The sequence below is a fragment of the Xenopus tropicalis genome, chromosome 3 (assembly GCF_000004195.4).
Source record: "Xenopus tropicalis strain Nigerian chromosome 3, UCB_Xtro_10.0, whole genome shotgun sequence".
NCBI classification, from domain to species: domain Eukaryota; kingdom Metazoa; phylum Chordata; class Amphibia; order Anura; family Pipidae; genus Xenopus; species Xenopus tropicalis.
The window spans coordinates 92557852-92571826 of NC_030679.2; the positions used below are offsets into that span (position 1 = coordinate 92557852).

A 13975-nucleotide genomic window follows, 5' to 3' on the forward strand; every position below is an offset into this window, starting at 1 on the left:
AGAAACAATTTCAAATTTGTTTCTATTGTGTTCATTTACACTATATAAATTATTTAAATCATGTTCCTTCATTCTTTAGGACACAATTAGAGCATTACAATTAAACCATGCAGGCAGCTGCCATTTTGTAAACAATATTATTAAAGCAAGCTTTGCATCATCCCAAAATATTATGTGCCAGTTTGGGGGACCTGATGCCCATGCCCAAACACAGGCTACACAATTATAGATGATGAGGAGGGAGGGAGAATGAGAGGTGGGCAGTGACATCTAGGAAGTGCTGAATGGAAAGTGAAAGTAGCAGCCTGCCCTGCCTCTATGCCTGAGGTAATATGATTGACAGCTGAGATTTTGAAATAGCTATATAACAGGTATGGTTGTTTAAATAAAAAAAAAATTGTCTTATGTTAAATTTGAAAAGGACTTTTTTTTATAATACAGCTTTTTATATCTGGGTGACAGGTCCCCTTTAAGCATGCAAAGGCCAATACAGACCCACTCATGCTCACTTTGGAGTACTGACCAGTACTCCAAAAAACCAGTATGCTGCTGCAGTATTTTTACTTGCAGTATATTCAAAAGAATAATTTTCCTTTCAGATATTACTGGACTTTCAGTGGGCTGTGATTATCTACTTGATGTTAAGATCACTCATGTTTGGTGCTCATTACTGGGTTCCATTAAATCTCTTACTGTAGCTCTTAACATAGAGGCAGAAAATGCTACAGTAGTGTATTTTTAATTAACAATTTTCTAAAGGTTATTGTCCAACTGGTATCTAATTGGTTGGTGATTTGACATGTGTGTGGACCTGGCATTAATCCAATTACGGTCTATGTGGGTCCTTGCCCTAAAAACAATGTTATGTTTTTCGTTTTCAAACAAACTCATACACTCCAGAAAAGGTTCAGCCCTTAAGTAATGTTACCATGGGGTCTCTCCACAGAAACCTAATCCAGTGGAATTTCTGCATCAGCAAACTGCAGCTAAACGGATTAAGATCCTGAACAAGAATTGTGTATGGGCTTTGCAGTGTGTTTTTACAGATGCAGGGCCATCTGATGGCTTGCTAACGATAAGGCCTAAGGCACACTGCACCTGGGCTTTGCCAGCATTGCTAGTAAATGACAGGCTGCATCTCCATTGACTAAAAGACTCTTGTGGAGAATATGCCCCTTGTGCCATAGGTATTTACCTATTTGCCATAGATCAAAGTTTTACATCAATACAAACCTGTTCTGATCGTACCCTATAATTACCAACTGTTTATATAACACTCCATTGTGAAAGCACTCGAATTACCGTTTCCATTCAGAGAATACCTCATACAAGCAACAGCCTTATTTATTATTTCCCCATAATATTCACTTGTTTATTTAGAATATATAACTCTAAAGGCACCCTATAATATTCATATGAGGTCCAGCCTTAATGGGGAACCCAGGATCTGCAAGGACTTTTTACCAAAGGCCATACATTTTCCAACAGTAAATGTAAAGACACTTGACCATCCCATATATAGGTAAATATTTATGAACAATATTTACATTTTTATCTTTTACTAATATAGATGTGCAGTGAATATTTTGCTGGCATGGGGACAAAAAGATGTGAGGTCTCAGCAGGGTTTGTGAGGTCACAGCGGGGGCTGGGGTGTTAGTTCACAGTGGGGTAATATTGGTCCCACTCTGCCACCCCCTTGGCAGTTCAATAGAAAGGTTAAAAAGTGCACCATATATTGCCTGTAAAGTAGTCATGTGTAGTGCGTAACTAAAGCTCATTTAATTTCTTTCTATCACTTGATAGAAATACTTAATTCAAAAATCTTTTTTTTTAATTATCTGTTCATCTGGTTAATTTTTTTTCCCACTTTGACTCTTACGCTTTATATTTGTCTCCCTTAATTTCTCTATCTGTTTCATAATTTTTTCAGCCTGTTTTCTTTCCACCTTATGCATCTTTCAGTCCCAGCTTCACTCCTGCTAATGTTTATCCTTCCCTTTTTTTGGCACATAAGGAAGAACGGTTTGAGTGCTCTTGTCACACACAGTCTGGGTACTGCAGTTTCTAGTCCCCTTCCTGACTCCAGTAAGTCCCCCAGGTTTGCTCTTCATCACAGCAGAAGGAGCAATTGACCTAGGGGGATCCCGTGGAGTCTCCTGACCATAAGGGGGATCTTCACTGTCATCGCAACAAAGTGCATGGTACAAAACCTTGTCGCTGAACCTCACTCTGTCCCTGGAGCCTGCGTTCTTTGCTGGAGGTGGTTTCTGGGGTGCAATAGGAATCTCCTCACTAGACGAATCTGGCCCATTAGGGGTGGCTCCTCCATTGAGCAGTCTAAAGTCAGGGGGGCGATCTGAACCATCCCCAGAGTCCGAGGGTGTTGAAGCTTCTAGGAAGGAGCAGAATTCCCAGCTGTCTGAGCTGAGAAAGTCCAGAGGTCCCAGGTCACAGAGAGGACCACCCTTTTCACTGCTAGATGTACTGCTTACAGTTCCAGGAGTCCAATCATCAGTGTCCAGCTCAAATTCAAAGTCCGAGGTGAGTCTGTCTATCTGCTCCACAACCTACAACAAACACAGATCTATAAGCATCCACAACCATTCCCTTATAAAAATCGATATAACCTTGCCAAGATGAGATATTATTGTAACTGAATGTATCCTAATAGTGTAGGAAATACTATAAATAAAAATAATGTTTAAATATTTTATTCCCACAAAACTGGCATCTTTAAAGCTGTGACATCACATCTAAACTCAGTGAGCTTTGTAACATTTCTGCTAATATGTTTACTGATATGTAAATATGATAGTAGACTTGGCAATCTCTAGAAATTGGCCCTTGTTTTTATTTTATAAAACATTTATACGTAACCCTTGCTTTCTTTTTCTGTCCTGTTACTGTATCATAAGGTATAAAACATGATGCTGCTATAGGAATACATTATAATGTATATGCATACATAAGCTTAGTGACATTGGATGAGAAATAAAAGACTGGAAAGCAGGACACTGTTACTACATATGAGCAACTAATGGGATTATAATAATAGGGTAAGTGGGATGGAAACGAATAGGAAGACCAGATGATAGTGATTTGGTCAATAGGGAGAATTTAATGGGGTCAGTAACATGAAGATAATGAGAACATCCAATCAGAAAGTGAGGATAATGAGTTTGGACATTCACTGGAATGCAGATGCTGATGTTATAAGCATGACATAATAAAATGGTATTGCTAATTATGTGATTTCTTTGGAACCTAGCTGAGACAAAGGTGATTTCAAGTGGAATAATAATGATGGCATTTGCATTAATGGAATAATAATGTGTATGTCATCTCCTGTGGGTCAGGGGTTACAAAATCAAAAGATAACCATTGGTGAGTCTAACAATACAGTTTAAGGCAGGATTTTAAATGACAGTGTATAGGGTAGCACTGTTACTGAGAAGAGATTAGATAGAAGAGAAGGTTTGATTCTGTATTTATTGCTATTGGATTAGAATGACATCTAAAAGGGTGAACGTGGGTGAAAGCATAAGATAAAGAATATGGTGGCAGGGAGACACCCTGGCAGTATTTATTTCATAGCTGCACTTGCTAAAGAGAGAATAGAAGGGAAGGCAGGCTAGTGACAAGGGTAAGTTAGCACTAGTGTTAGAGCAATTAGGGTGTCCGAGCCAGTGGCGGCCATGGTACAAATACAAGAAACAAATTTAGTCCATGTAGGAAAACTGATGGTAAGAGAAATGATGAATGATGAAATCAGCATAAAAAATAATATTTTTAAAAAATATTTAAATCTTTTTCTCAATGAAGCTTGTTTTTCACATTATGATAGATAACTGTTTGTGTCTCATATATGGAAAGTGCTTACACCATACCTTGTACTGCACAAAAGAAGGAATCTCACTCTTTATTAAAGCTCCTTGTTGAAACATTTGTTGCTATACAATGTTAATACACAATGTATTTTTTGTAGGGTTATTTATTTCTCTGCTCATGTTTAAGGCTCAGTAGGACTGCTGGGCTCATTTAGCCCGCATAACTGGGGAAAATTGTTTTAAAAAAATCCTCAGTAACACTAGGACACGTGCACCGGGAGGGAGCTCCAAATACTGGCGGCCATGTTGTATTGTGCACATGTGCATAACGAGCGCATCTTCCTGCTTGCTCATTATGTGCATGTGTCGGAGGCAGGCACAGTGGATGCACCTCACAAGCTCACGTAGCGTGCATGTGTATAATGAGCAAGTTGTGGTACTCAGTCATTATGCACATGCGTGTACCCAACTGCCCAAACATGGCCACCTACAATGGGAGCTCCTTCTTGGTTTCTTGGTGCAGGTGACCTGGCAGGGGGCTGTTTTTTTTAAAACTATTGTTTCCCCCAACCAGAGTGCAAGCTCGATTAGGCTGCACCTCTGGTGGAGGAAACAATTTCAGGGTGACGGGTGACCTCTAAATAAGATAGATAAGATGCAACATTAAAATAGTACAGTTCTTAAAAATGGTGTTGAAGGAGAGTTTGCAACTTAAGGATAGTGAAGGCTCAATGAAGAATTAAGTTAGAAATACATATTTTGGGCTTCGTTACCAGTCTAAGGCTACCATAGACCTTTAACTGTTGCCCGTAGTAGCTCCCCATTTTCTTATCTGCTGATTCACAGCACATGCTCTGGGGCCGCTCTCAGTTACAAAGCTTTGGGACCAATGATATATACAATAGATATATACAATATATATATATACATACTGTACATACAAAATTCAAAATATGAGGCTTATTAGTAATTATTTTCTATTCACCTTACATAGCACCACAACAAATAGTGCATTCCACATCAGAATTGCTTTATAGTTAGACCTGTGGCATCAGCTTCTGTGGCAGACATAACCTCACTTTTTGTTAATTATTAATATTTCTGATGATCCCTAAGCTTAGCTTCTTAACAACATCTGAGAGACTGTATGAATGGGCAGTAGAATAAGCATATGGCTATGAATGGAATAACAGCACGTTATTGGGGTACTGGGGTTTGCGCCAATTTCTTACCTCTCTCAGCTCTTTGGCCACTTCCTTGAGGTCCCGTAAGATTCCTTCTAGCTGACCAATGACAGCACGGACTCTCCCTCGGATTTTTTCCCTCTCTCCAGCTCTGCCACTGCGTACCCCTTGCTCCGTTGTCCTCCCCACCCCCCGAGAGCACATGATTCAGAGAGAGGCCTCCAGCCTCCTCTGCAGCGACTCTCCTCTGGGGGGAGATCTGCATCTTAACGCCTGACCCCCCTATGCCCCTGTATCCCCTCCCTGTTCACTGCTGCAGCCGACCTGTCCCAGCCCTCTTTAAAGAGGGACTTAAAACTTGAAATCCCACAGTCTCTGTCTCTTTGGTGGGTTGTTTTATATATATATATATATATATATATATATATATATATATATGTATGTGAAGAAAGTCTTTGTTTGGCAGAAAAGCAGGTAATGCAGATCTTGGATTATATACTGATTATAACCTATACATAAAAAATAATAAAGTTAGTGTTAAGTCCTGTGAAAAACATTTATAATACACAAGAACCATCCTGTGAATGATATTCCTATAAATGGTGCTTAGTGTGTCATCAGTTATAATTGGTGCTTAGAGATGACATCTGAGTCACATCCCACTCCTAAAAAATATATCTCCTGTTGTAAATTATGAAGATATCAGAAGTCACTGCAGAGTTACATGACCTATACAAAAGTATTCGGCTATTGGCCTTGCGCCTTTATATAGTACTGGCAATCCTTGGTGACTTCTTATATGCTTATAATTTACAATGAAAGTAACTTTTTACTCTAAACTGTATAATCTTGCAGTTACGATTTTGCAGCTAGAAGATCAGGACAATGTTATTTTACAGTTTTGCCACTCATGCATTATAAAGAGTAATGCACCCTATCTACAGTACAAATTCATATTAACAGGTGTGTCCAATAACTGGCAATACGGTCAAGGTGGCAGTAAACTCAGTATGAGGGAGGCCACAGATTTCATACTGAAAGGGTCATGGAAACACAAGAATATTGTATGAGACCTGCAGAATGGGAACATATAGCTTCAAGGCAAGAACAGTTCCTGTGTCCTGCTGTACCCATTATGGGAGTTGTAATTCATCAACAGCTGAAGGGAAACAGTTTGGTCATACCTGGTGCAATGTCACCTTGGTGTCACATAACATCTGTTAAACCACAGGACCAGTATATCAGAAATGCAGGCTCAATATTGTATGAGACATTTTGCAGTGACCACTCATACAGTCATTTATAGTAAGATGTGCCTCATTTTAAAAAGTTAAATAATAATATTAGATGTTGAATATGTGTTTATATATATAGCTCAGGTATAGGTCTTAGGCCTTATAGTAATGGACATGCAAAGTACAGTAAACAGAACACAAACCTTATAGAGAGTATACCGAACAATTATAGGCTATAATTATAATCAAATACTAGATAAACTAGCAGCATATTTAAATTGAGTTTGTGTAGAATAAGGGTAGATAAACTAAGACAGCAGGTAGTACACAAATAATATAAAAATAAAACATAAAAAGGCCACTTGGCTTTTTAGACTATGTATGTTTGTTCCAGTTATCAAGCCATTCATTTTCATTCTTTTGATTGATCACTATATGGCGAAATGTGGGTATGGCACAACTAATATATAACACCGCTGGTATAAATATAAATATATCTAGAAATATGAGGGAGTAAATGATCAGAAAGAATATTAGACTGAGTAGCTAGGAAAACGATAGGGAAGTGTTGTGCAGAGTTGTAGGATAAGCTTAGTGTGCAAGTATGTTTTTGTGAATGAAAGCAATCAGTTATCTGCCTGTCACAGAAAAAATAGATTGAGTGCTCTGTGGGGCAGGGGCTCACAGCACCTGAAATGCTGTGTATGTGAACCCTCATCTATATGTGTTTATATATGTAGAGTGCTATAGAGTAAGGGGAACATGATATAATTACACAAAAGGGTTCCTTCAATAAATAACAAATGACAGAATAAAATACATTGTAGATGTTGAGAATTTAGGCCATTGCAGAAAAGAGTCCCTGCTCCCCAGAGCTTACAATTCATATATAACATTGTTTGTTGTTCAAGCAGAATGCTCATACGAAATGACCCAGAGGAGTTAAACAGACTTCTTCAATGTAAAAAGAGTACAAGGTACAGGGAACAGGGAACACACTTAATGTTTCCAATTTGAGAATTTAGAGAGCCACATTTTCTTAATTCTGCAGCTTTCCCTGACAGACAAAACATAATTCTAAACAAAAAAAAAAAAGTTATATTTGCCTATACGTTCACCTATCTTGGTTTAATGTATGTGCACTTCTGGCTGAAGTACTTGCACAATGTATGTGCACTTCTATGCAGTACTTTTTCTCCAGTTTGTTCATGGAGCAAATTACTGAGAAGAGTAAAGTCAGGTTTTGGCAAAGATAATTAGTATTCTGTAAAGTGAGTAATAAGGTAAGAAATCATTAATATACCACTGCTTGATTGGATGTCTAGTTCTTGGTACTTTGGGTTGGAGGTACTGCTCTCCTCCCATACATATCCACTAATCTATGAATTGTCTCCCTCCCATTTTCCTTTGCCTTGACTCATGTAGTTCAAGTTTTCAGTGGTTAACCTCCCCTTTGTCTTACCTGGAAATATTAGTCGTTGATCCCTTTATGTTTATTTGGTGGATCATACCAATTTCTCCTTGTCTGGTTTCCTTTTCCCTCAAGGGTAAATGAAATCATGTCACCCCTGTGGGGTGAGATAGGCAGAGATGGCTTTTCAGATATTCCTCACAGGGCCTCCAATAGAACAGCTGCTACCTCTGCGTTACTGGGTCCAGACATCATGCGGGGAAAAAAATAGTGGGTAACAAAAAAAAAAAGATTGGAAATTGTGAGTTACCTCTTTTTTATTACAAATGCTGTCCTTTCCCATGTTTTCATGCTATGCAACTCTCCCTTTCATTTCTCTTTCCTCAGTTCCTTCCAGTCCATCCTCATGTCTTCATGTTCTCTTTCCCTGCTTCCTCTCTCCCTCTACTGCCTGTATTTCTACCCCTCCCCCAGCCACTAATTCCCCCCATCGCTTCTGTTCTCTTCTATCCTCTATTCCCTATTCCCTTTTCATTTGTCACTTTACACTGATTTTACATGAGCTCATATTTATCCCCCCCACCATTTGCAAAGATTTTTTTATCTATCTACTTTATCTGTGGTTTCCTTCTTTTTTCCTCCAATTTGCCTCTCCTTTAATCTCTATATTCCTTAAGTCTGCTTTCCAATTTCCTTACCCTCACCGTGCCGGCGTCAGAGGGCCTGTGCCCCCTCTGTTCTGCATTTGCTTCTCTCTCCCCTCAGGTGGATGGGAACACACACATAGTTCAGGCCTCATCGCCTCTGCTCTGGTGCTGATGCTGTAACACAGTTGATTCAGTGCAGGATGCTTCCGCTCTCTGCGACATTCCTTCTTCTCTCACCCTTTCTCCTTCTATGTGTTCAAAGCTGTTCTATGGGAGGTGTCGCCCCCTTTGTCTTCAATGTCTCTTGAGGTGGATGCACAGCTATGTCACCCAGTGTCGCCCCTTGCCAACCACAGTGAGCTGAATATGTGCCCCAGCTCAGCCTAAGAGGGAGGGGAGGGGAGGGAGGGTTAGTGGAGAAGTGGGAGGGAGTGATACTGAATGTTGGTTAATATTCTCTGAGCTAGAGACTTGCACAACATTACCAATTAACCCTCCCATCTTGCAAAACACCCAGGGCTCCCAGAGATTTGCACAGCATCTCTACATTGATTTTTCCCATTAAAGCCTGCAGGGAATTCTCCTAAAACCCTTACATTTGCTAGTGGCCTACAAAACAGTTCAAAACATTTCCTGTTTAACCACTTGACTGCTAGTCTGCAGCACAAAACTACTTTATTCATAGCTCCACTTAAACCAACAGAAAATGGCATTAACTCTGATCCTATTTTTGCTCTGTAACCCTTTGTAAATTATTGTAAGACCCCCTGTTTGTTATAAATATAAAGTACTGTGTAACTTTCCTGTGCTATATAAATATATGATGATCCACTATTAAGCACTCTTCAACCAGAGCCTACCTAATATTAAAAATAGGAGTATTGTTTTTGGGCCCCAAATTGCCCTCTATTAACTACTTTGTGACTCTGTACCATCTTCATGGGTTCTATTTAAGGTTCGTATGTAACAAACTCAGCTATGTTTTTTAACCATTTAAATCTAATGGTTACAAGTACATTAGAGGGGATTATAGGCAGTTGGGGGATGTTCTTTTTTCCCATAAAAACAATCAACGCACCAGAGGTCACCCCTTTAGATTAGAGGAACAGAGCTTCCATTTGAAGCAGCGTAGGTGGTTTTTCACGGTGAGGGCAGTGAGGTTGGGGAATGCCCTTCCTAGTGATGTTGTAATGGCAGATTCTGTTAATGCCTTTAAGAGGGGCCTGGATGAGTTTTTGGACAAGCAGATTATCCAAGGCTATTGTGATACTAATCTATCTACTATCTACAGTTAGTATTAGTGGTTGTATATATAGTTTATGTATGTGAGTGTATAGATTGGTTAGTATAGGTTGTGTGCTGGGTTTACTCGGATGGGTTGAACTTGATGGACAATGGTCTTTTTTTCAACCCTATGTAACTATGTAACTATGTAAGTACCTTAACCTCAGCCCCCCATATATTTTTGGATTTAATATAATCAAAGGTTAGTATAATGTGAGCAATTCAACTTCTATTTAGGGCTCTAGCACACGGGGAGATTAGTCGCCTGTGACAAATCTCCCTGTTAGCGGGCGACTAATCTCCCCAAAATGCCATCTGCATACGCGGCGGCACGATTTCAGTGAAATTGCGGAAGTTTTCTCTCAAGGCAACTTCCACGATTTCACTGAAATCGCGCCGCCGCATATGCCGTCCCACCCTCGATTTACATTTTCGCCGGTGGGATGGCATTTTGCGGGCGACTAATCTCCCCGTGTGCCAGAGCCCTAATACAGAGTTGGAATGTTTGTCCCTTAAGTTGTTGCTAGTCTATAGCTCCCTTTTGCACTTGTAGTTCAATAGCTGGAGAGCTATAGATCCAGGGTGTGTTATTCTGTAAACTCACAATAACACACTGGGGATTCTATCCTCATGCATTAGTTGAGGTCATCTTATAATAAATTATAGACTAGAAAGCGATGCACGTTCAAACCCGAGCAGATAGTCCTGCTGCCATTTATCAAAGCTATCCCCATTGCATGATAAAGATCAAATTCTGAAGGGTTACCATCAGGGGACAGTGTGATTCTAGAGGTCCTCCCTAATTACTGAGGAGCAGTCGATTTTTGACGGACACCAAAAGCTGAAGCAGCTAAAAGATGACTTCCTTGATATATGGGATGGGATATTATGTGATTTGTTTGTTTACCAAGAATTTTTCCTGAACCCTGTGAAGCTGAGGGTCAAGTGAAAATGTCCTCTTTGTTCAGCCCTAAAGGCAGTCTTTCTCTCTGACTTATTATAAATGTGCTGGTGTCCAAAAGGGTCGGTTTTTACAATTTTAGCACCAGTAACATAATAATAAATGTCCCTTTGTCATAGCAGGAAGGTCACAGAGTAACTCATTGCTAGCAGTTTGCTCTCATTGCTCTGGGGGAAACAGCCTCATTAACAACTTGTCTAAGCTTCCCAGGAGAATGATTTTTCATTAAACATTAACAATATCATCAATGTTGCAACCAAATTTATAATGTATTCCCTCTACCCAGAAGGATAAGCCATGATATAAAAACAGAAATATCCGCTGAGATCCTCCTTACAAAAATCCATTTCCAACCCTGAGGCTCAAAATGGCAAGGGGAAGTGTGGCCTAAATGATCTATGAAACAGTTTTCAGCATTGATTTTTGGGACCCACATAGTGCAGATGGTAGAACATTAATAACTACTGTACCACAGCTCTAGAGGCTTAGCCAATGCGTTACTTAGGGTCATTATGCCCTATTACCATAGATGTGAGAAACACTTCACAGTAGGGCTGCAATAAGATATTGCTGGTTCCTGTACATCCTGCCAGCCAGAGATAAAAACACACTTACAAGCACAAATATTACTACAGGACTGAAATGTGTATACATCCACCTAATGCAAATATATTCAATTAAAAAATACACAAACAATTAGACAAATGTAGTATACATGTAGCCCCTTTGTTAAAGCATCTAATAATCAACATAACATACATGCCTTAATTGGGGCAGCTTGTGGCTCTGCGGATCGCACATCTGACTTGCAGTGTGTTCTATACTGATTTGGGCACCATCTGCAAAGGCTTTGTATGTTCTCTCTGTGTCTGTGTCTCCTCCAGGTACTGTGGTTTCTTCACATGCTCTAAAAACATCAAATTGCTAATGGTATGTGTAAATGTGTGAGGAACCTTAGATTGTTAGATCTGTGGGGCAGGGACTGATGAAAATGACAAATAATCATTGAAGCACTGAGTAAAGGTGTTGCCGCTATATAAATAACAGGTAAATTACAATCATTATTACTACAATCATGTTTCCAAACATTTGTTTTTCATTCAACATACTCCTCCCTTTTACCAATCATTATGTATGTTACCCTACCTACCCCCTTTTAATTATCATTTTGTATGCTGGCCTATAATCTTGCATCCATTATGTATACTATCCTAACCCCTTTGTAAGAGTGTATATATTTTTATACTCAACTACCTTTTTGCATCCAGCATAAAATATGCTGCTTTACCCCATTGTGCTCATCATTATATATGCAACCCTTCTCTCTTGTATTCATCAGTGTGAATGTTTCCCTACCGATTGTGCCATCATTACTCCTCTGCCCCCTTGTGGTTATCATTATCTATGTTTTTCCAACATTTGTGTTAATAGTGACCTGTACTTACCTATTTTCCATTGACCAATATTCTTTATATCATCTTTCATTATGTATGCACCAACCTCATATGGGTCCATTTCCCTGAACTTTTATCTATGCTTCACCATCCCCATGATCATCATTTGGAATTCCCCCCTTTCATTCTACATCCCCTCATGCCTTTGCGTCAAGTCATTATACTACATGCTCCACCGCAATAATCCATAATGTAAGCACTTTGTATATACTAAAGTTGGCCATATACTGTAAGATCAGCTTGTCTGGCAAGGTTACCAAGCGGGCAGATATTCTCCCAATATGGGTAGGCAGCATTGGCATAATTCAAACGACTGGATTAAAACTGTTGGCATAGGTGCTTTTCGTTTGCAACTAGCCAATGCGGTCTCCAACCTGATGTTGGTCGGGGAGGCCCATCAGGTATGGAAAAATGTGCTTTTAAAGCATTAATACCGTATATACTCGAGTATAAGCCGATCCGAATATAAGCCGAGGTACCTAATTTTACCTAAGAAAACTGGAAAAACTTATTGACTCAAGTATAAGCCTAGGGCGGGAAATGCAGCAGCTACTGCTAAGTTTTAATAATCAAAATAAATACCAATAAAATGACATTAATTGAGCCATCAGTTGGGTATATGTTCTTCAATATTTATTTCAAAGAAAAACAGTAAACTAGCTCTGTAAGCAGAGAAGAGGGTCAACAAAAACAATATGAGTACTACTCCATGCTCATTGCACATCGGCAAACTGGCAGCAGACCTGGTCCCGGAGGAGATGTAAGGGGAAATAAGTATTGCTAGTGGGAACCTAGGCCAGGGCACTGGAGGGTCTGGTTGCAGGTGGCCTAATTTGCACACAAAGGACAGAGGGTGCTAGTCGAGAGGGACCCATGGCACCCGACTCGAGTATAAGCCGAGGGTGACTTTTTCAGCACATTTTGGGTGCTGAAAAACTAGGCTTATACTCGAGTATATACAGTATTAGCTGCAACTGCTGAATATTACATGGAAGCCAAAAAAGCATGCAAAAAGCTGTCAGCTAAAAAAGACATAGAAAAGGGGTTTTCAGCAAGAAGTAAAAGGAACCTGAAATTATTTTTTAAATATGTAAATAGTAAAAAAATAAAGCAAGAAGGCATGGGACGCTTATAATCACAGGGGGTCGCTTGGATAATGAGAACAGGGGAAATGCAAAAATTCTGAACTCTTATTTTTTATCTGTCTACACAACTGAGGAGCCAGCTAATAAAGGTTTCCTTCTTAAGAGACACAAATTCAAGTAATATAAATACTGACACATGGGTCACTCGGGAGGAAATTAAAAAGAGACTTGAACATGTAAAGGTAAACAAAGGTCTGGAGCCAGAAGGTATTCATCCCGGGGTACTAAATGAGTTTAGTTATGTGATTGCTAAGCCTCTTTACTTAATTTTTCAGGATTCATTGAGGTCTGGCATGGTGCCGAGAGATATTGCTAATGCGTTGATGTTATTCATAAAGGGATTGGCCTGAAAACTATTGGCCTGTTAGTCTGACATCAGTGGTAGGAAAGCTTTTGGAAGGGGTAATTATGGATACTAAATTGCAAATACTACAAATTTGTGCCAGCATGATTTTATGCTTAACAGATCTTGCCAGACTAAATTAATTGCCATTTATGAGGAGGTGAGCAGGAACCTTGACCTTGGGGTGGCAGTGGATGGCCCCATACAAGTTATTTATATGGGGCCCTCCATGAACACAAGAGCGCAATACCATGTTTGCCCATGCCCATTGTTTGTGCAATATAAACAGCTGATGTTACTTTATGATAAGAAGTTCATATAAAGAGTTCCAATGATTAATGTGCTACTAAGTCATTAAGTTCATTGGGGTCAGTGGAGTTTGCCCTAAGTTTAACCCAGAAAGGGTTAAACTTAGGGCAAACTCCACTGACCCCCATAAACTTAAACTTGCCCCTGCTCTGTGCTGTCATTGCTTGATACT

General features: G+C 39.6%; 1 protein-coding gene across 3 annotated transcripts; it reads right to left on the reverse strand.

The window, feature by feature from the left end:
* Nucleotides 1-1326: 1326 nt before the first annotated feature.
* Nucleotides 1327-8719, reverse strand: insyn1 (inhibitory synaptic factor 1). Of its 3 annotated transcripts, none has more exons than XM_012966237.3 (4): nucleotides 8365-8719; nucleotides 7712-7898; nucleotides 5063-5523; nucleotides 1327-2570 (listed from the first exon to the last, which is right to left on the reverse strand). In XM_012966237.3, the coding sequence occupies exons 3-4, from the start codon at nucleotides 5216-5218 to the stop codon at nucleotides 1983-1985; spliced, it is 744 nt and encodes a 247-aa protein (XP_012821691.1). In that variant the 5' UTR covers nucleotides 5219-5523; nucleotides 7712-7898; nucleotides 8365-8719; the 3' UTR covers nucleotides 1327-1982.
* Nucleotides 8720-13975: the final 5256 nt, after the last annotated feature.